The 19,737-nt window shown below is 37.3% G+C and overlaps 2 protein-coding genes across 3 annotated transcripts in view; one reads left to right on the top strand and one right to left on the bottom strand.

Moving 5' to 3' along the window:
- FAM227B (family with sequence similarity 227 member B) overlaps positions 1 to 1,523 on the bottom strand; it is a 151,397-nt gene extending 149,874 nt beyond the window's left edge. Inside the window, exon 1 of the mRNA XM_058665880.1 lies at positions 1,327 to 1,523. The gene's annotated coding sequence lies outside the window, so the exon portion shown is untranslated. The remainder of the gene's footprint in view (positions 1 to 1,326) is intronic.
- On the top strand, positions 1,488 to 19,347 carry DTWD1 (DTW domain containing 1). Of its 2 annotated transcripts, XM_058665881.1 has the most exons (6): positions 1,488 to 1,608; positions 2,986 to 3,093; positions 5,710 to 6,025; positions 6,759 to 6,902; positions 10,847 to 11,105; positions 18,944 to 19,347. In XM_058665881.1, the coding sequence occupies exons 3-6, from the start codon at positions 5,762 to 5,764 to the stop codon at positions 19,189 to 19,191; spliced, it is 915 nt and encodes a 304-aa protein (XP_058521864.1). In that variant the 5' UTR covers positions 1,488 to 1,608; positions 2,986 to 3,093; positions 5,710 to 5,761; the 3' UTR covers positions 19,192 to 19,347. The 2 variants fall into 2 exon arrangements, with proteins under 2 accessions (XP_058521864.1, XP_004578143.2); XM_004578086.3 differs by lacking the exon at positions 2,986 to 3,093 and having other exon boundaries at positions 1,492 to 1,608; positions 18,944 to 19,346.
- Positions 19,348 to 19,737: the final 390 nt, after the last annotated feature.

Raw genomic sequence — 19,737 nt, 5'->3', positions numbered from 1 at the left:
CATTTAATTTTTACATGTTGGTCTAATATCATTTGGTAAAAGCACTGTTTTTTCTATTAGTTGAACTGTGCCCCTTCATGAAAGGCCATTTAACTATATTTGTGTGAGTCTATTTCAGGGCTCTAGCCTCTGTCCCATTGACCTATTAGTTTTCTTTTGCTGAAAACACTCTGGTGTGATCACTATTGGTCTATAGTAAGGCTTAAACCCTGGAAATATCATTCCTCAAAATTTACTTTTAAATGCTGAATTTGTATCCACTAACCAGATGTTGATATTAATTGCAATAGTTTCTATAGATTACCTGGGATTTCCTGCTACAGGGTGTAGTTAACAACCTAGATGTGACAAATAGTTAGCGCTTACCAAAATGTGTATATTCTTCTGCCTTTTCCAGGCTGTCTTACAGTTAAAGAGGAGGTATGAAGGCTAAATTCTGAACTGAGATGTGACACCATTTATAGGAACCAATTTTAGTACTTTCTGTATAATGTACCATATTTTCTATTTTGCCAGCTTACGTTATAGATCCTAAGTTCCAGGAGGCAGCAGAAACAGTCAGAAGAAAGCTGAATCCATGTGTCCAGTAACATTTCATCGGAGTAGCAACACTCACAATGGATCTTCTGTGAGAATTCAGGGATAGCAGTACATTGACTGTCGATTTTTAAAATTTTAAGTGGCTGTAAAATCCTTGACAGCCTTTTAGGAAACAGGACCTAGGTCTCCTTTCCCAAAATCTGGACAGGACTTGTAAGCAAAAAAGAAGAAAGTGACACCATTGTGTGGTCTGGATGTGTATGTCCTCCAAGACGTTGTGTTTTGGACACTTGGTCCTCCATGAGAGGAACTTCTGCAAGGAGCTTAGCTCACAGGTTCCCTGCCCTGTCATGCTTGTCTTACAGAGCAACTTGGTTCCCTTGAGAGAAGATTTTGGAATAATCGGTTACCCAGAAATAGCAACCGCACATTCTCATGATTAGATGTATAATTTGCCTTTCAGTTTGTGCATCTGAAGCACTTTGACCAAACTTAAAAGATTTTAGGGCAAAAGAGAGGAAAATGGTTGTGCACTACTTATTCCTGCTAAAAGACTTAGTTTTCACAGTGTTTTAGATCTAGAAGACCAAGCTCTACTGCATATATTTACAGAAACCGAATCACATAGTTTTTCTAGCAGCCTGCATTACTGTCCAGGACACAAAACACTTAGGTTGACAGAGAAAAGCAACAGATCTAAGTTCTCACAACTAAAACACGCTGGGGACAGGCAACATGGAAGGTGTTCTGTGGGATCCACACCGCTTCACCACTCACGGTACCTACGTCCTGAGCGTGTACTCCCAGCACCTCGTTCCCGCCCTGGGGTTCCAGTCGGCCTCGCCGGGAGCGCGGGAGCCTGAGGCCGGGCCTCGGCCCCGAGCGACCGGAGCCACGGGAGGCGGGACTTCCCGCCCCGCCCCGCCGGCCGCCAGTTCCCTCCGCAACGGCCTAGCTCCTCCCTCCGGTGCTTCCCGGAAAGCGCTCCGCGGGCTCCGTGCGCGGGCCCGGGAGGCGCGCGCCCCGAAGACTCGTGGAGCTGAGTGAAAACCCGCGCGCTGTGCAGCCGTGAGTCCCACTCGGTCCTCCGTGCGGGTCCACGCGCCTCGCCGGTGGCCTGGTCCGGGCTCCAGCGGAGGTGGTGCTCGGTGTCGCCCTGAGGGAGAATGGTCCCTGGTCGGGATTTTAGGATCTTGGCGGGCCCCTTTGGGGGAGGGGGGAAAGCTGAAAATTTTCCTCAGAAAATTTTTTTTGCTTGCCTAACGATTTTCCTATTTTTCTGCCCTAAGGAAAGTGTTCTGGAAAAGCCAGTCTGTTAAAAATCCCTATTTATTATTTTTTTTTTCGTCTTTGAAGTGGTTTGTGAAGATTTAGTAATCACGGACACTCGTGGGTATAGATGGAAATGCAAGCCATGTGGTGAATTTAAAATATTAATAATTTGGTTACATAATAAGCAACGGAGGCTGTTTCTTGTGGGCTCAGGTGTTTCTTTTGAAGGTAGATAAATAAGGAAGTAAATTAGCATCTTTGGCAGGTGCCTGTTCTACAAAAGTTGAGTGGTAAAATCAGTAACTAAATGAAGTGTGGGGTACCAGGAAAAGCTCAAGCAGTCAGTCAGCCTACCAGATGGTGGGTGCTGTGGGAGGGACCCCATTTGTCCTTTTATATATATATAGGAGAGAGCACATGCATATATGTTTCATAGATATATTTATATAGTGTCATGACAACTAGGTTCTCGACAGTTCTCCAGAAAGAAAAGTTGAAATGAATTTTTACCCAATACTGAATTGAAAAACAAACAGCAATTTCCACTGTTACTTTATAAAACAAAACAGAAAAACATTTTGCTAGGCTGCCCCTTGGCCAGATGTGTACCTGAGGTGGTTTCTCAGAATGGCCTTGATTCAGTTAGTATGTGTGAAGATCTTATTGCATAATATTATGGGACTGGTGACATCACAAAAGAATCCGGCTTTTGCACCATTGCATGCTAAGAGGGACAGCTTTACCAAAGGGACCTCCAAGTGAAGTATATTTTTCCATGTCACATGTGCGAAACCAATAGTAAGTACTCAAAGAGGTATAAGAGATTGCCCATGTGCATGCATGCGTTGATAAAGAACCAAACTACAGACCTGATGTTGAGGGTACCATGCAGAGTAGAAGTGATACAACTTGGTGAGTTTTATTGGTTTTAGGGGGAAATTGGGTAGAAAGGAAAGTAAAAATTAATTTGTTTTCAGGTTCAGTTGCAGAATGATTAATTTCATGATCATAAAACTATGTTTTAGTTCTATGAGAAAGGTCTTTTTCTATGTTTTCTATGTCCCATGGTTTTTATCTCCCATGGTTTTTCTATTCCCTCTGATGTATTTAATGTTGACAAATCTTGAAGGTTTTGAATAATCACATTGCAACAAATGATTTGTAACATTCAAGACCGGCTGTTGGCTAGGAGGACAGATGCTGTGATCATATCTGTTGATCTGGGAGGAGCTCACATATTTAGAACTGCTGGCCACCTCTGTGTGGCCACTTCAGCCATAGGTGAAAGTACATAGATTCTACAAGAGAAGGGGCAGACAAGATTGACTTCTCATGTCTCATAAGTATTTCTGTTGTTTCATTTTTTTAAGAGGGAAATGGCTTAGGTAAGACTTTTGCTAATGTCCATTTAGTTACATGAGCATAAGACCAGTAAAGTGCAGGGTGATATTTCTGAGGCATCTCAGGAAGAATGTATTTTAAAAAGGGGGCGGGTATTTTTTTTTTTTTTTATTGGAAAGGATTACAGAGAAGGAGAGACCAAGAGAAAGATCTTCTGTTTACTGATTCACTCTCCAAATGGCTGCTATGGCCGGAACTGAGCCAGTCCAAAGCCGAGTGCTTTCCCAGGCCATAAGCAGGGAGCTGGATCGGAAGTGGAGAAGGTGGGACATGAACTGGCACCCATATAGGTTCCTTGAGCTTGCAAAGGGAGGATTTAGCCAGTTGCGTCAATTGTGCGGAGCCCAGGAAGAATGTATTTTAAGGGCTCTGGAAAATTCCTTAAACTCACCAGTAGTTTGACATCCACAGAAAATGGCCTAAAGCTCCAGTTTGTGTGGGCTCTTGGGTGGTAAGGAAACATGCTAAATTGTGACTGAAATTGCCAGGAAATGAAGTCACATTGAATCAGTCCAGTCCAGTTGAATTTTGTGATCTGAATTACTCAGTTCTCTCTGTAAGAAACATACAAACAAACAAACAGAACGGACTGAAAACAGGGCTTCCTTAGGTGAAATTTAATCAGTGTCCTAAGAACAACAATGAGACCTTTTAAACTTGTGACCATTGACAGTTTGTTGAGCAACAAAGGATAGCCCTGCTTTCTGGGACTGTCTTTCCCAAACTTCTTCTTGAGTTGCTTAGGTACTTAATCTGAGTTTTCTGTCTTAATCAGGATATCTCTGATTTCTGTTGATGAATTCTCGGAGATCTGCAAAACACTTGAAGTTATATGAAAAATACTGAGTTCGGATGTGTATTTTCTAGGAAAAAGGACTAAGATTTTTCAGATTCCTAAAAGAGAAGTTGGCAGTAACCTATTCTGTATGATTCTAAGTGTTGAAGACATGTCCATAGAGAGAGAAGCCATTTTTAGTTGGGTGGTTTCGAAATTTTGGTGAGAAGTCGAAAATATTTTCCACTTTGTGAGGCTGAAAGAAGAGATTGGACTGTTGTTCTCAAAGGCCCCTTTTTCTGAGCAATCCAACATATAAGTCTCTGCTCAAATCAGTAAACAGCAAAAATAACAGTGAATGCATTTTGGTTTTCCCCTTGGGTAAGTTTTTTGTTTTTTTAGATTTTATTTCTTTTTACTGAAAAGTCAGATATACAAAGAGGAGGAGAGACAGAAAGGAAGATCTTCTATCCAGTGAATCACTCCCCAATTGACTGCAAAGGCCAGGAGTTTCTTCCGGGTCTCCCATGCGGGTGCAGGGTCCCAAGGCTTTGGGCCGTCCTCCACTGCTTTCCCAGGCCACAAGCAGGGAACTGGATGGGAAGTGGAGCTGCCGGGGATTAGAACTGATGGGATCCTGGCACGTGTAAAGTGAGGACTTTAGCCACTAGGCCACTGCACCAGGCCCTGGATGTACACTTTTCTCTTCCGAGAGTGGCATCTTTTCTCTGTATCACTTTCGGTCTGGTATTTATAGTCTTAAAATGATTCTTAATAGGCAATTGAGTTAGTATCACTAACTTATTATTAGAATATTACGTTGGGTTCTGTTTGTGACTTTCATTTGGAAGATCAAAAGCAGTTTCTTGTAAAGTGCCCAGGGCACAATAGTGAAACTCCACAATGCCAAGGGACAGTTTTGTAGCTGTGGAATGCATGGTGAATCAATAGAGCACCAATCTTTTCTCTCTGGAAAGCTTCTTGCATTAAGTATATTCAAATGAAAGTGTGGCAGCTGTCACCCTTCTTTAAAGAAAATATTAAGTGGAAAGTTAGTTTACTGTTTTGTCTTAAGGACTTACAGAATCTGAATGGTTTGTATTTTTAAAAGGTAGTATAAGTTTTTAGAGGGAGTGGACAGTAATGTCCCTTAAAACATTTTACAATTTGTAAGATTATGTATTTCAACTGTGGGATATTTTACAAATTGCATGTGGTAGTAGATGCTTTTGATACTTTGATAGTGTGAATCATGTTATAAGTGGAAGATTAATATATCTTTTGGAACATATCAGATTTTGCTGATTTCATTGGAAGCTTCTGTTTTCATTGGAATTGAGCATTGAATTTGATATCAGGTAATATCAATTCAGAATGAGAGTCTGCTAGCTTAAGTATATTATTGACTAATTCCTAAAACTTACAAATAAAATCGCCATCTCTGGGACAAAAAGAATTTTTGACAATAAATTATCAGTACCTAAATTAAGTTTGAAATCCTTTTTCATTGTATGTACCGGAAGGCCCAAAGGATGAATTGAGGTTTGACTTAATTCCCTTTTACATTTAAATCATGCAATTTAGAGGTTTTGAAACTTTTAAATATTTATTAGCATTTATTATTTGTTAGTAAGTACCAGAAATAAAGCTGTGGATCGTATGATTTACTTTATAAAGATCATGAATGTTTTTTGTTTTTATCCCCCTACTTTTTCTTACAGTGCACCTATAATAAGCATTTTTAGCAGGATATGCCTTTAGTTTAAATGAAGAATGTCTCTCAACTCACCTGTATTTCTCGAAGAAAGTGAAGAAAGTAATTCAAAATTTGTGGAAACAAAACAGTCACAGACTACTTCCATAGCTTCAGAAGATCCCCTTCAGAACTTATGTTTAGCATCTCAAGAAGTTCTTTATAAAGCTCAACAAACTGGGAGATCAAAGTGTCTACGATGTGGTGGTTCCAGAATGTTTTACTGCTATACATGTTATGTCCCAGTTGAAAATGTACCTATTGAACAGATTCCACTTGTGAAGGTTGGTAAAAAATGTAATTGTTTGAAAACAGGAATATCAATTTTAGAGCATAAATGTGTGTGCTAATAGAAGTGATAATCTGGATAAATAATATTAAGAAAACATTGTATTAGTGAAAATTGTTATTCTGCCAATTTAACAATTGTTTAACACGTTTTTTCACTGTGAAAACACTTAGATCTGAAATGAATGATGTTGTTTTTAATGAAGCTGATTACTTTAAAAATTAGTGATTATAATAAACATTGTAGTAGAAGCATGTTGTGAACGTGAATACTAAAAAGACAAAATTAGAGGCTTACCTAAGGAGTGCTTTTCTTAGGCTTTTGTGATTTAGTTCACAGCTTCGTATGGACAAGAAATACTGATGTCACTCATCAAACTAAACTGAACTAGAGTTTAAAAGATTGGGAGCTGTTCCCTGGGCTGTGTCAGTGAGTTAAAGCCAGATTTAAAATTCATTTCAATCAGTTGCTTACTTTTTCTTTCGTTATTGCTCATCGAAACTACTTTATAAGTGAAAGGCCCATACATCTTCATGTTACATGATAAAGTTTATTACATGCATTAATGTATCCTAACCTTAAGAGCAAATGAAATGTATAGAATTTGACAGCTGCCTGATAGGACTTTAGAGAAACTAAACTCTATATAAGAAAATAAATTGTAGCTATCTTTCCTATTGTTACTTGAATTTCACTTGAGCGTTCTACTTTTGCTTGTTTTACTTTAGCTTCCATTGAAGATCGACATCATTAAACATCCAAATGAAACAGATGGCAAAAGTACTGCTATACATGCAAAACTCTTAGCACCTGATTTTGTGAACATTTATACATATCCTTGTATTCCAGAATATGAAGAACAGGATCATGAAGTAAGCAGCTTACTTTTCATAGCTTATCACATTTGATTGTAAAGTGAATTTTAAATTCCATTGCCTTTCTGAGCTTATTTGAATATAATTCAATATTTTTCTTAATAATAATATAGATTCTTTCCTAATGTCTTCAAAGGTCAAGTGATCCTGTATTGTGCTTTTTTTGAGTCGGGCTTTTTCTTTATAGTTTTCTGCTTTCTTGTTTTCTTTTCTTTTCTTTTCTTTTCTTTTCTTTTCTTTTCTTCTTTTCTTTTCTTTTCTTTTCTTTTCTTTTCTTTTCTTTTCTTTTCTTTTCTTTTCTTTTCTTTTCTTTTCTTTTCTTTTCTTTTCTTTTCTTTTCTTTTTTGCATTGCCAGTATTGTTATGTGTTCTTTGCTTTCTTCCCTCTTACTCTAATTCCTATACTTCATGTGTATAATTTCATCTGTTGCAGACTGAAAAAGTAGATTACAGATATTATTGGGATTTCTCCGAAATAACAAAAGAAAAGTCTGCATTGGAAGGGTTTTCAATAATTCTCCCTAGTTTAAGTATTGACCATTTATTTTGACTGCTCAGAGGTCTTCCCTTGCTTATTGCTAAGATTTTTTAAAGAATTATTTTATTAATTTTAAATTGGAAAGGCAGATTAGGAGAAGAGAAGGAGAGACAGAGAGAAAGATCTTCCATCCACTGATTCACTCCCCATGTAGCTACAATGGCTGGAACTGAACTGATCTGAAGTAAGGCACTTCTTCCAGGTCTCCCGCATGGGTGCAGGATCCCAAAGCTTTGGACCGTCTTCAACTGCTTTTCCAGGCCACAAGCAGGGAACTGGAAAGGAAGTGGAGCAGCTGGAATAGAACTATTGCTCACATGGTATCTAGGTCAGTGTAAGGAGAGGATTTAGCCACTAGGCTATTGTGCTGGGCCTGGTTTTTTTGTTTGTTTGTTTGTTTGTTTGTTTTTAAGATTTATTTATAAAGGCAGATTTACAGAGAGAAGGAGAGACAAAGATCTTCCATCTTCTTGTTCACTCTCCAAATGGCCTCCATGGACAAAGCTGAGCCAGGAGACCCCTGTAGTTCTCTCTCGTGGGTGTGGATATAGGGACCATGGACTTTGGGCCGTCCTCCATTGCTTTCCCAAGACACAAGCAAGGAACTGGATGGAGAGTGGAGCATATGGGACACAAAACCCATATGGGATGCTAGCACTTGCAGCCAATTAAGCCATGGTGCCATCCCACTTATTGCTAGATTCTTAATTATTTTTCATATACTTGAAGTTTTCATGTTGATGAGATACATTTAGTCTTTTTTTAAGTAATTTTACAACAGATTTTTACAACAGACTTTTGAAAGAATCATTCAGATGTATTTAGAACCCTTGGTGACATTTATTGGTGTGGTCAATCTAGGAATAAAGTAAAAACTTTATAATACACTCATTTATCCCAAAAAAATTTGATAAGTTTTTCCTTCCTTCTTGTCCGTCCTGCCTTCCTTCCTTCCTTCCTCTTTGTATATTTATCATATGAAACTAATTATATATGTTAATAATCTCTGAGTTGTAGATCTAGAATACACTTGGATTTCCTTCTCTGGTCAGTTATATAGCACTTATGTTGACTATATAAATACAATGATAGGTTCTATTAGGAGAATCTTGAATATAATCCTAAATCCAGCACCTTAGACTGCTCGGCCATACTACTAGAGTTTGAATATAATCCAAGAAAATTAAGAAGCCCTGGATTTTGCTAAGTGAGTATAGGTGTACCTTATTGAAACTTCAAAGGTTTTATCACTTCAAAATTCAAAAACTCAAAATTGTTTCTTAATTTTATTTATTATGAATTTGTTTTTAGAATATTTGCTTTTTCATGCTCAAAAAATGCACATGTGTCATAGATGTTTGACCTAGTAGTTAATATGCCTGTATCCGTATTGACTTCTAATACCTGTGGCTTCATGCTAATGTGAACTTGGGGAGGTAGCAGTGGTGGCTGAAGTAGTTGGATGCCTGCCAGCCACCTGAGAGAACTAGGTTGAGTTTCTGGAGGTTGCTGTGGGTCCTGGCTCATACTTGGGCTGTTGTTGCATTTGGCAAGTGGACTATCAGATAGCAGTTCTCTCTAATGCTAGGTTTCTCTTTATCTCTGTTTCCCAAGGAAAAAATTTAGAAAATGTGAGGAGTAGGGAAAAAGGTGAGGGATAACATCCATGAATTTTTTGTGTTGATTGGCTGCCTACATTGTGTCAGAAATTGGTCATTGAAGGTTGTAACAGTATGATAGCTCAATAAAATATGCTGAAAGAAATGGGGTACCATAATTTAAAGATTTTTTTCCATGAAAGCCTTATTTTCATTTTACTATTTTATAATAGTTATATACTTTTTTTAAAAAAAAAGATTTATTTCTTTTACTTGAAAGAGTTACAGAAAGAGAGAGAGAGAGAGACAGAAAGAGATTTTCCATCTATTGTTTCACTCCCCATGGCCAGATCAGGCCAATCTAAAGCCAGGGTCCAGGAACTTCTTCCAGGTCTTCCATGTAGATGTAGGGGCCCAACCACTAGGGCTTTCCTTCTCTGCTTTTGCAGGCCATTGGCAGAGAGCTAGCTCAGAGTGAAGCAGCAGGTACTAGAACTGGTGCTCAAACGGGATGCCTGTGCTGCAGGTGGAGAATTAGCATGCTACACCACTGTGCCAGCCCCTATAATAATATACTCTTCAACACATATTCTTTATTTTCGGGGTGTGTGTGTGTAGGATTAGTTTGTTAAGACTGAATCATTGAAGCAAAGATATGAACATTTGAAGACTTTGGATTTAAATTGCCGTATTGTTTTCATGAAAGGATATGCTATTTTATCCTTCTGTCTGAGGGTGAAATTTTTGAGAGAGATAATAATGGCCCTTCAGGCCCATTACACCATTTCCAGCCAATATTCACTGAATCTTTTTTTTTTTTTTTAAGATTTATTTATTTTATCACAAAGTCAGATATACAGAGAGGAAGAGAGACAGAGAGGAAGATCTTCCATCCGATGATTCACTCCCCAAGTGAGCCGCAACGGCCGTGCGCGCCGATCCGAAGCCGGAAACCAGGAACCTCTTCCAGGTCTCCCACGCAGGTGCAGGGTCCCAAGGCTTTGGGCCATCCTCAACTGCTTTCCCAGGCCACAAGCAGGGAGCTGGATGGGAAGAGGAGCTGCCGGGATTAGAACCGGCGCCCATATGGGATCCCGGGGCGTTCAAGGCGAGGACTTTAGCCGCTAGGCCACGCCGCCGGGGCCCTGAATCTTTTTTTTAAATCTTTGCTTATTATATACTTACAATGGTATTTAATCACTGAGAATTTTACACTGATACTTTTTTGTTTTATTTAAGTTTAGAGACAGAGAAATGCAAACATGGAAACAGGGGTTGGGGGGAAAAGAAAGAGTTCTAAGCTAAGCCATACCAAAGCCAGAAGCTGGGTAACAGATACCCAATTTACTTGAGTCAGTACCTCCTGCCTCACAGAGCGCACATTAGCAAGAAGCAAGGACTCCAAACTAGGCATCCTGAAATGGGTAGTGGGCCTCCTAAGTGGCATCTTAAATACTACCAAATGCTTCACTTACAGAATTCTTTTACAAAGTATCGTATACTTTGCCTTTTATTTTATTAAATATTACAATGTATTTTGATAAAAAAAACTTCATAAAAGTGCAGTTACCTTGGCCCTGTAAGTCATTGAATAACTTTATTTTGAAATAATGCGTGCTTTTACATAATACTTTATGATTATCAATCACTATAGAAAAAATAAAACTTTACCAAACATATGAAGGAAGCACCAACCATTGCTTCTTTCTCACACATCTTAGGTCTGCTATTCTTGAAGTTTTAGATTAGTCAACTTAGTTTGAAGATGATAGTAGCTAGTGCTCAACCAGGTCTCTTTGTTCTAGGTTGCGCTTATTTTTCCTGGACCTCAGTCTGTCTCCATAAAAGATATCTCTTTCCATCTACAAAAACGAATGCAAGATAATATTAGAGACAAAAGTGATGACCCTGACAAGCCAACTGTTAAACGTAAAAAAACTGAAGAAATGGAGGACCTTGATTTGATTGGCAGCAAGGGCAAAGGCACAATACTGAAAAAAATTATTTTTATAGATAGCACTTGGAACCAGACAAACAAAATATTCACTGATGAGAGACTTCAAGGTAAGAAAAAGAAGTGTTTGGATTGCCCTTTGAGTCCTTTGTGACACTTCTTCATTAGTCTTTCTGATAATATATCAGAATCTCAAGTACACTTGTCCTTTTTATCTATCCCATGCCTGGAATCAATCATTTTTAAGGGGCGGAGGGAGCTCTGATTCGTTTTGGTTGGAAATGACATTAAGAACTAATATCTGATAAATCCATTACCATTTGGATGTTACTGCCTCAATTGGGAGAGACAAGAAAAACATATATCATGAGCTCACAAGGATAGTTCCAAGTGAGATTAAACATTAGGAAGATTTTTGTTTCTGTGGCTCTTTTTCTCTTGTGAAAGTCAGTGACTTAAAACAGTTTACTTGCCCAAGTAAAGTACCCAACGATATGAGCAATAGCTTATATTGCCTCTCTTGTTCTCTTGCTCTACACAGTTCTTTAGGCTTTCAGTTTCTCTAAAAACTAGGTTTATTTCTAGCTGTTTGATGCCTTTGTGAATCAAGTGGAAGAAGGCAAGAAGTGAATGTTACAAGTTTCAGCCTGGCAGTTTCTATCAAGTTAGTATGGAAAAATGTGCATAAAGGGAGAAGAAAGTTTATGATGCTTTTTGGAATCTGATTGTTGTTAGTCACCAGCTAATGGAATCAGCAACACTGGACTTAACTAGCTTAATTCATATAAGCTGCATCTCTTGAGATGTCGGTCATATAAGTCAGGTTGTTTCTTGGCAATCTTTGTACTTGTGTGTTTGTGGGAAGTGGGAGTTACTACAGAGAGTAAGGCCTTTAAAAATTTTGCTGCTGGTGTTTAATAGAAGACAAACTACCCTGAGGCCCTCCTCTTTGAAAGTGAGAAGGAGCACTGGCCGCCACATTCCCTTGGTCAGATGTTTACAGCAACAACTGACTCCTCAGTTGGAAGATTTTTCTGGGCCATTTTTTCTTTATAATTACCTTATTTGGTAATTGAAAGGATCAAATGAAAGAACATAAGCAAAAACCCCTGAAAAACTATAAAAGGAATTATTGTACTATTCAAAAATCTGTTTGTGCTTCAGGCTTGCCTAAAATCAGATTTGTCCAAAAGGTTTCTGTTATTCCTTTCCAATCCACATAGAAGTGCTATTCAAAAATTTTGAAAGAGCTTTCTTAATCCCTTCAAAGTCTTAAAATAAACAGATTTCTAGAGGCAGGCTTTACTGCATGTCTTAATTCAATCCCTGTCCCTTCTGGCTTCTTTTTGCACCACAGGGATCCATGCATGCCTACATATAACCTCTGCTGCATGTTACATTATCAACTTCTGAGTAAGCCACATTGCTTCCACAAGAAACAATCCACGTTTGTTAGAAATCATTGGCTTTAGTTTTTTATTTTATTTTCTATTTATTTGTGAGTCAGAGTTACTGAGACAGAGAGGGAGAGACAGACAGGGGTCTTTGGTTCTCTGGTTTCCACTCGTCACCCCCTTAGATGGCCACAGTGGCCAGGAGTTAAGAGCTTTACTCAGGTCTCATGTGGGTGGCAGGACACCAACACTTCTGTCACCTTCCACTGCCTCTTTCAGGCCCGTAGTAGGATGCTAGATCGGAACTACAACATCCTGGACAGGAACCAAGATCCACAAGGGGATACCAGTGTTGCGGCAGCTGCTTCACTGATTATGCTACAAGGCTAACCATGGCTTTAGGTTTTAAAACAACTTATTTGATGCAGTTAACTTAAATAGATTGATTTTAGTCTCACCTTAAACTCTTAATTATAATGTAATGAAAGTTACATTTCTGTTACTTTACTGTTGAGAATGCTAAGTTTAAGAATATTCTTAACAATCTAAAACCATATACATATTTTTGAATCAAAATTTACAGTGCTTCAAGATTTTTTTCCAAGTGTCAAAATAAGACACTGGAACGTTTACTGCCTAATTTAATGATAAAATATAAATCTAAACCCATATGTGAATAGTGACAAGAATTTGGTAGTTGACCTTGGAAGACTGGGAAGAATGCAAAATTAAGGATGGTTCTTTTTGTTGAAAGGGAGCCCAGGTTATAAAATGTTATGTGATATTATAATTGTTTAAAATTATTAGCCAGTTCACCTCTTATTTTGACTGCATTGATACATTTTTCAGAAGAGTAATTCTGTTCACATTGTAAGTATTGTTTAAACTACACTCAATGTGTCAAGGAGTCCTGTATCATCTGTAGATGCTCCTCAGATTATGTTGGAGTTACCTCCTGCATACCCACACTAAGTTGTAAACATCATTAAGTCAAAAATGCATTTACTACACCTGACCTAGTAGGCATCGGTCGTAACGACACCAGCACCGTACAATACACCGTGTCAGAAGTTTCACCTCACGAACCCTGAAGCTTGCTGTTGATCTTCACAGGAGTGCTGTGGTGCATATCGCTAGCCTGGGAAAAGAGGAGCACTCGATATTTGAAGTAATCTTTCTATTAAAGGCATACAGCTTTCACACCATTATAAATTAACAAATCATAAGGTTAACTAGTATGAGTCAGGAGTTGTCTGTTCTGCCACATTTGGTTCTCAAAACAAGCCATGAGGGCGGACAAAATTCTATTCACATTTTGCAGTTGAAGAAATTCAGGCAGTGATTTTGGCAGAAAAGTCATTTGTAATATCAGCTTTTCATTTTTGTTGCAAAATATGTTCATGTACAACCTAAGCAATTAAACGCAAAAAGTAAATAACTAGAGAAAAAACTTGCAGGTTTAAGCCAGGAAAACAAATCATTGATTATTAGATTTCATCTGCAGTTGCATCTTTTAATTTTTTTTATTGCCTGAGGCATAAGATTCATATCCAGGACAGATTTCAGCATCCATGTTTAGAGGCAGTAATTGAAATAGAATCTAGAAGTAGTAAAGTCATAAGAGGAAAACAATTTTAGTTGTACTAATTACTTAGAACATTCTCAAATGTCTGCCTTTATCTCTGTTATAATAACTCAATCAAAAGCATTGTAATTATTGTCTGCACTGGAATCCAAATTATTGAAACAGAAATGTTTTCAAAATACCTAATAGAATACTTTAATGGAAGAATGGCTTTATGATTGGTCCATTCATTCCTGGATAGCCATTGTGCTAGGTTTGAGGTTTGAGGAAAGAAAATAAAAATCTCTACCTTCTGATTGGTCACAATGGCTATAGAGGGATGTAGTTACCTGCATATGATGGACAAGGTAACAGCCTCACTTTTTACATGTGAAACCCCAGAGGTGGATAGTGTGGCCTATTGCAGGTGCTTCACAGTGCCATTTCGGACCTGAGCTCCTGTTTCCCTCACTCACTATTACTTTCATCCTTATGCTTATAAGACATTTGCTAGTCTTTGAGGATCACATATTACCAGCAAAAACAGAGGACAATGAGTTATATATGTTTCTCTTCCACTCTACATCCCCTGCCTTGTTTTGTTTTGTTTTTATAAGGGAGATTCTTCATAACAGATTTCATTTTCCCTTCCTTTCACTAGAACGTGTTCATATGACTACCTTGGCTTTAAGGAAGTCTAAAATTGTTTTTTAGTTGCACACATGCCATGTTGAATATAAGTGAGATTTTATTAATATGAGGGAAAGAAAAAATGAATATTGAGAAATAGTGGGCGTTTGTTGTGAGAAACAAAGAAAATACTATATACTCTGGATGCAGTGACTGTGTCCCCTGGAAGATTTCAAGTGGAGGTGTTACTGCCTTGAAACCTTGATGGATAGAGTAGTGAGGGGATTACATTTTAGGCCAAAGGAGTGGTATATGCATAAGAGCATGAAAATATCAATTTGCATTTAAGAAACAAAAAGCCCTTGATACTGTGGTTTAGAATGTATTCATATAGGAGGCTGGTAGAACAGACTATAAATGTCCTTGAATGGTTACTGTGACTTCATTGAGAAATTTTATGCTTGTCATTGACATGATTGGATTGTATTTTAAGGCCAGTGGAAAGAACTGTTTGTATATTGCCAGTTCTGTCAGAACCAGTCCTTTGTTTAAAAATAGACAATGATTTGTTTTTGTTTTTGGCTTTATTTGGAACCTTTTTTTTAAAAAAAAATCTTACATATGAAAGACTATGTGTAATATTATGCCAAAGCTACTAATTATATAATGAATAGTTAAGAACCCAAGCACCAGAATAATGCTACTTCTATGTTCTTCTCCCTCCTCCATGCCATTATCTCCTCTCTCATAGTTATTCTGAATCACTTACTTTTTAAAACTTTATTAATCTTTTTTGAAAGGCAGAGAAACAGTGACAGATTTCCCATCCAATTGTTAACTCTTTAAATGCAGAGGACCAGACTGGGCCAGAGTGAATTTAGGAAGTAGGAGCTCATTCCAGTCCTCCTCGGTGCCTGTTAGGGACCCAACTGCTTGAACCATCATCTACTGCTTCCAGGGATACACACTTAAAGGACTCGAGTTGGAAGTGGAGCTGGGATTTGAACCTAGGCACTCACCTAACGTATGCACATATTGTAAGCTGTGTCTTAATTGTTAAGCCAAACACCTGTCCCTTTTTACTTTTATGGATTCTAGCATTGTTATATACATCCTTTTTCATAATCTGTATAGTATTTGGTTTTGCTGTATTTTTACCTGGTTTTTCTTGGGACTTCCTTTACAAAGTCAACATTTTGTTTCCAATGTTTGATTATATTGTCAAAAGACTACAGCTATCATTTATCCATTTTTACTGCTGTGAAACATCTGACTTTCTGAATATATAAGTTCATGTGGTCTCCTGTTGTTGAGATGGTTGGGTTATTTCTAGTTGTTGCTACTGATAGTGCTACTACAAGTCTTATGCATGTACAAACTTCTCTGGCAAACCTAATTAGGGGTCAGATTGCTGGGTTGTTGAATGTGAGAATGTTCAGCTCTGCAAGATAAAAATTCTTTTCTAAACAGGGTACCAAATTTATATTTCCATTATTAAGATTTGTGTCAATCTGTAATCACCTTTAATTGTTAAATATCTGGGTTTTTTTTTTTTTTGCAATCTAATATGTATGAAGTGCTACCTCATTGTGATTTAACTTGGTTTTCTAATTATTAACTGGATTGAGCATTGTTTTGTTAATTTCTCAAAATACATATCTTGTTTTTTATTCCACATGTATAGACTATACTGAAATATCTTCTTACAGTTAGTGGCTCACTTTTTAAATTTCCTTATTGTAGCTTTTGAGAAAAACTTTATTATAGAATTGATCAGTGTTTGTGTTAAGTACTTTTTACGTCTTTAAATCTCCCCCTCAAGATACTATGCTTCTCATAATTTTTATTAGGAATTATTAATTTCATGTTTGAGTAACATCTGTTGTCTTCCCTCCTTTCCAATTCTTAAAAATATGATTAATTTGTTCTTTGCTATTCTAAGAATTCCATTGCAATATAGAATAAAAGCCCTATGGAGATTACCCTTCTCATGTTTCAGTCTGATAACCTATGTCTTATTTTGATGCGGAGGGAGTATTTATTCTTTTAAGTGTTTCTTCTTTTTATATTATTTTTATTATTTTCCGTGATACAGGTTTTCCTCCACCCCTCTACTTCCTCACCTAAATTTTTAAATGGCAAGCTTAATTTGCTATAACTATTGATATATTTGGATCTCTTTCTGTATTAATTTTTATATCTTTTTGCTGCTTTTTTTTCTTTTCATGCCTTTTCTTTGATTGAATGAACTTTCTTCCTACTCTATTTTTAATATTCCTATTTCAGGGCTTAGCAAAATACACACATGTCACTTAATAAAGTTCAAAGCCAGTGATGGGCATTTGGCTTATTAGTTAGCTCATATGCCTGTGTGATGGTTCAGAGTGCTTGCCTTTGAGTCCCAGCTTTGACTCCTGAATCCAGGTTCCTGCTAATACAGATACTTGGGGGAAATTAGTGATGGCACAAGTGATTGAGTACCTGGCTGTTACTTTTCCATCTTAGCTAGCAGACTGTTGCCAGTGTTGGGGAAGTATATTGGCAAATGGAAGGTCTCTGTCACTCTGTCTCACCTGGAAAAAAAAAATGTTGAAAGGCACAAACAGCACTCTCTTTAACCCCTGTTTTTAAACAGTGTAAGGGCTTGATATTCTTGAGCTTCTTTCAACCTCTTCCTTGTTCAGTGTTACTGTACTACTGCTTGTACTGGGTCTCTTATTGGAGTGTTGTCTCAATGTTTTGCAGTCTTTAAGTTACTCTGTTGGGCAAATAATTTTAGCTTGCCAGCTGTTTTAACATTTTGAAAACATCATTCCTATATCTTCAATATTCTGTTGTTGCTAATGAAATGTCTCCTGTTCCACTTAGTATTCCTTTTTATATACTCTGTGCCTTCTCAATGGGTATTTAAAAAATTTCTTTTACTTAGTGCTCTAAGGTTACAGTATTATGTAGTATATTTAGCCACCATTATCGCTGAGTTTATGTTGCTTGAGATACGTTTCATGTGTCTGTGTGGCTTTGCATTTTTAAAAATTTCTGAAAAGGTCATGGGCATTATTTCTTTAAATACTATCCATTTTTCTTTTCTCTGATTCCTCTTAGATGTTTGATATTTCATATCTCTTAATATCTTAACACTTGTGTTTGTATCTTGCCAATGTTTGCTACATTTTTGTGACAGCCTTTGGTTAAAAGTAGGATGTAACAATAGGAAATAATTGATCCAATAGGAAATAATTGACCGCTGCTAGATTCCAGATTGATCATGGGACCAATTTTGATGATGCTACCTTCTCCCTTCTTTTTTGTATTTTAAATATATTAAAATGTATAGCAAATAGTTGTAATTTAAGTGTGAGTATTGGTGTAAGGAGCTAACAACATTCTATATATGTTGACATCTGATTTATAAGACATGAGTACAGTGATTTATCATTTTCTCTTTAAATGTAGAAGAGTAAACTATTCTAGCTGTTTATGTCTTTTGAATTTCTGTTGAAGTTGTAACAGAGCTAAAGAAATAGTTGTCTTTCTGTTCATCAAGGTATAGTTTAAAAAGTTTTTAAAGTTTTATTTATTTTGATTGCAAAGGCAGTTTAGATTTTCAGAGAGATGGAGAGACAGAAATTTACGTCTTGTGGTTCACTGCCCAAATGGCTGCAACAGCTGGAGCTGAGCCAATCCGAAACCAGGAGCTTCCAGGAGCTTCTTCTCGGTCTCCCATGCAGGTGCTTTGAGCTGTCTTCTTCTGCTTTCCCAGGGCACAAGCAGGTAGCTGGATAGGAAGTGGAGCAGCTGGGACATGAACCAGTGCCCTTATGGGATCCTGGCACTTACATGCTGCCTCTCTCTGAATGTCAGAATATTTCAAAATTAATAGAGTGAGAAAATGAAACCCTTATGAAAATTAGTCGGTTTATAAAAGTCTGGGTTAAAATTTAAGAAAATAAATTGGTAGATTGAGGATAGAAAGAAATAAATTTCTGTATCTCTGTTTCTCTCTCAAGAAGTGAATCTCTTAAATGTTAACCGTTTTTAATCCATTTCTAGAGAATCTAAGATACAGATATTGTTAGTCATTTCTCATCACTTAAAATTGGATGTCAAACCCCAGGATGTTATTAGTCCTTTAGACCAATGCTCACTAATATTTCATTCTGTGTCTTAAATTGCTTCTGTTTATAACTTAATGAATTTAATTAAGCACCATATTTCGAATTGGGTTCAAAGGAATGTATCAGTAGTTCTTAAAAACATCTTTTGCATAATTGAAAGAAGTTGTTGTATTATTGTACTCTACCGTGTAGTTAAAAGAATTATTGATATTTTTCCTTTTTTATTTATTTTTTTTTGGCAGGATTGTTACAAGTTGAGTTGAAAACAAGAAAAACTTGCTTTTGGCGCCATCAAAAAGGAAAGCCAGACACTTTCCTTTCCACAATTGAAGCAATTTACTACTTTCTTGTGGACTACCATACTGAAATACTAAAAGAGAAATACACAGGACAATATGACAATCTTTTATTTTTCTACTCCTTTATGTACAGGCTGATAAAGGATGCCAAATGCTCTGGAGATAAAGAAAAAAGAAAGCTTATCCATTAGTTTTTACTAATCCACCTATGTCATTTTATTTTGCTGAAATTAATAAACTTACAGTTATGCTTTGTTTATTCTTAAGAAATAAGCATGAATAATGCCTATAAGACCACATGAAAAAATACCATTCAATCTTACTTATATATCTTTTTAAAGATTTATTTTTGTTTTTTGGAAAGGCAGATTTCCAGAGAGAAGGAGAGACAGATCTTCCATCCGCTGCTTCAGTCCCTAAGTAGCCACAACGGCAATAGCTGAGCTGATCCGAAGCCAGGAGGCAGGAGCTTCTCCAGGTTGCCCATGTGGGTACTGAGTCCCAAGGCTTTGGACTGTCCTCTACAGCTTTCCCAGGTCACAAGCAGGGAGATAGATGGGACGTGGAGCAGCTGGGACATGAACCAGCATCCATATGGGATCCCAAAGCGTGTAAGACAAGGATTTAGCCACTAAATCATTGTGCCAGGACCTTTACTCTTTTAAAAGAAATTATACCTAAGGGAATTTTTCAGAGAGAGTGGTAACTGAGTGAGTTATTACAAAAATTATTTGTTC

The sequence above is a fragment of the Ochotona princeps genome, chromosome 6 (genome assembly GCF_030435755.1).
Source record: "Ochotona princeps isolate mOchPri1 chromosome 6, mOchPri1.hap1, whole genome shotgun sequence".
Lineage (NCBI taxonomy): Eukaryota > Metazoa > Chordata > Mammalia > Lagomorpha > Ochotonidae > Ochotona > Ochotona princeps.
Note: the sequence above shows the minus strand (reverse complement) of the source record. Positions and strands in the feature narration are given on the sequence as shown.

What these genes read in the sequence shown, in the direction of transcription:
- DTWD1 (XM_058665881.1), top strand. Translation starts at nt 5,762, where the DNA reads ATGTCTCTCAACTCACCTGTATTTCTCGAAGAAAGTGAAGAAAGTAAT. An exon ending in AACAGATTCCACTTGTGAAG is followed by an intron (nt 6,026 to 6,758) that starts GTTGGTAAAAAA and finishes GTTTTACTTTAG; the next exon opens with CTTCCATTGAAGATCGACAT. An exon ending in CACTGATGAGAGACTTCAAG is followed by an intron (nt 11,106 to 18,943) that starts GTAAGAAAAAGA and finishes TTTTTTTGGCAG; the next exon opens with GATTGTTACAAGTTGAGTTG.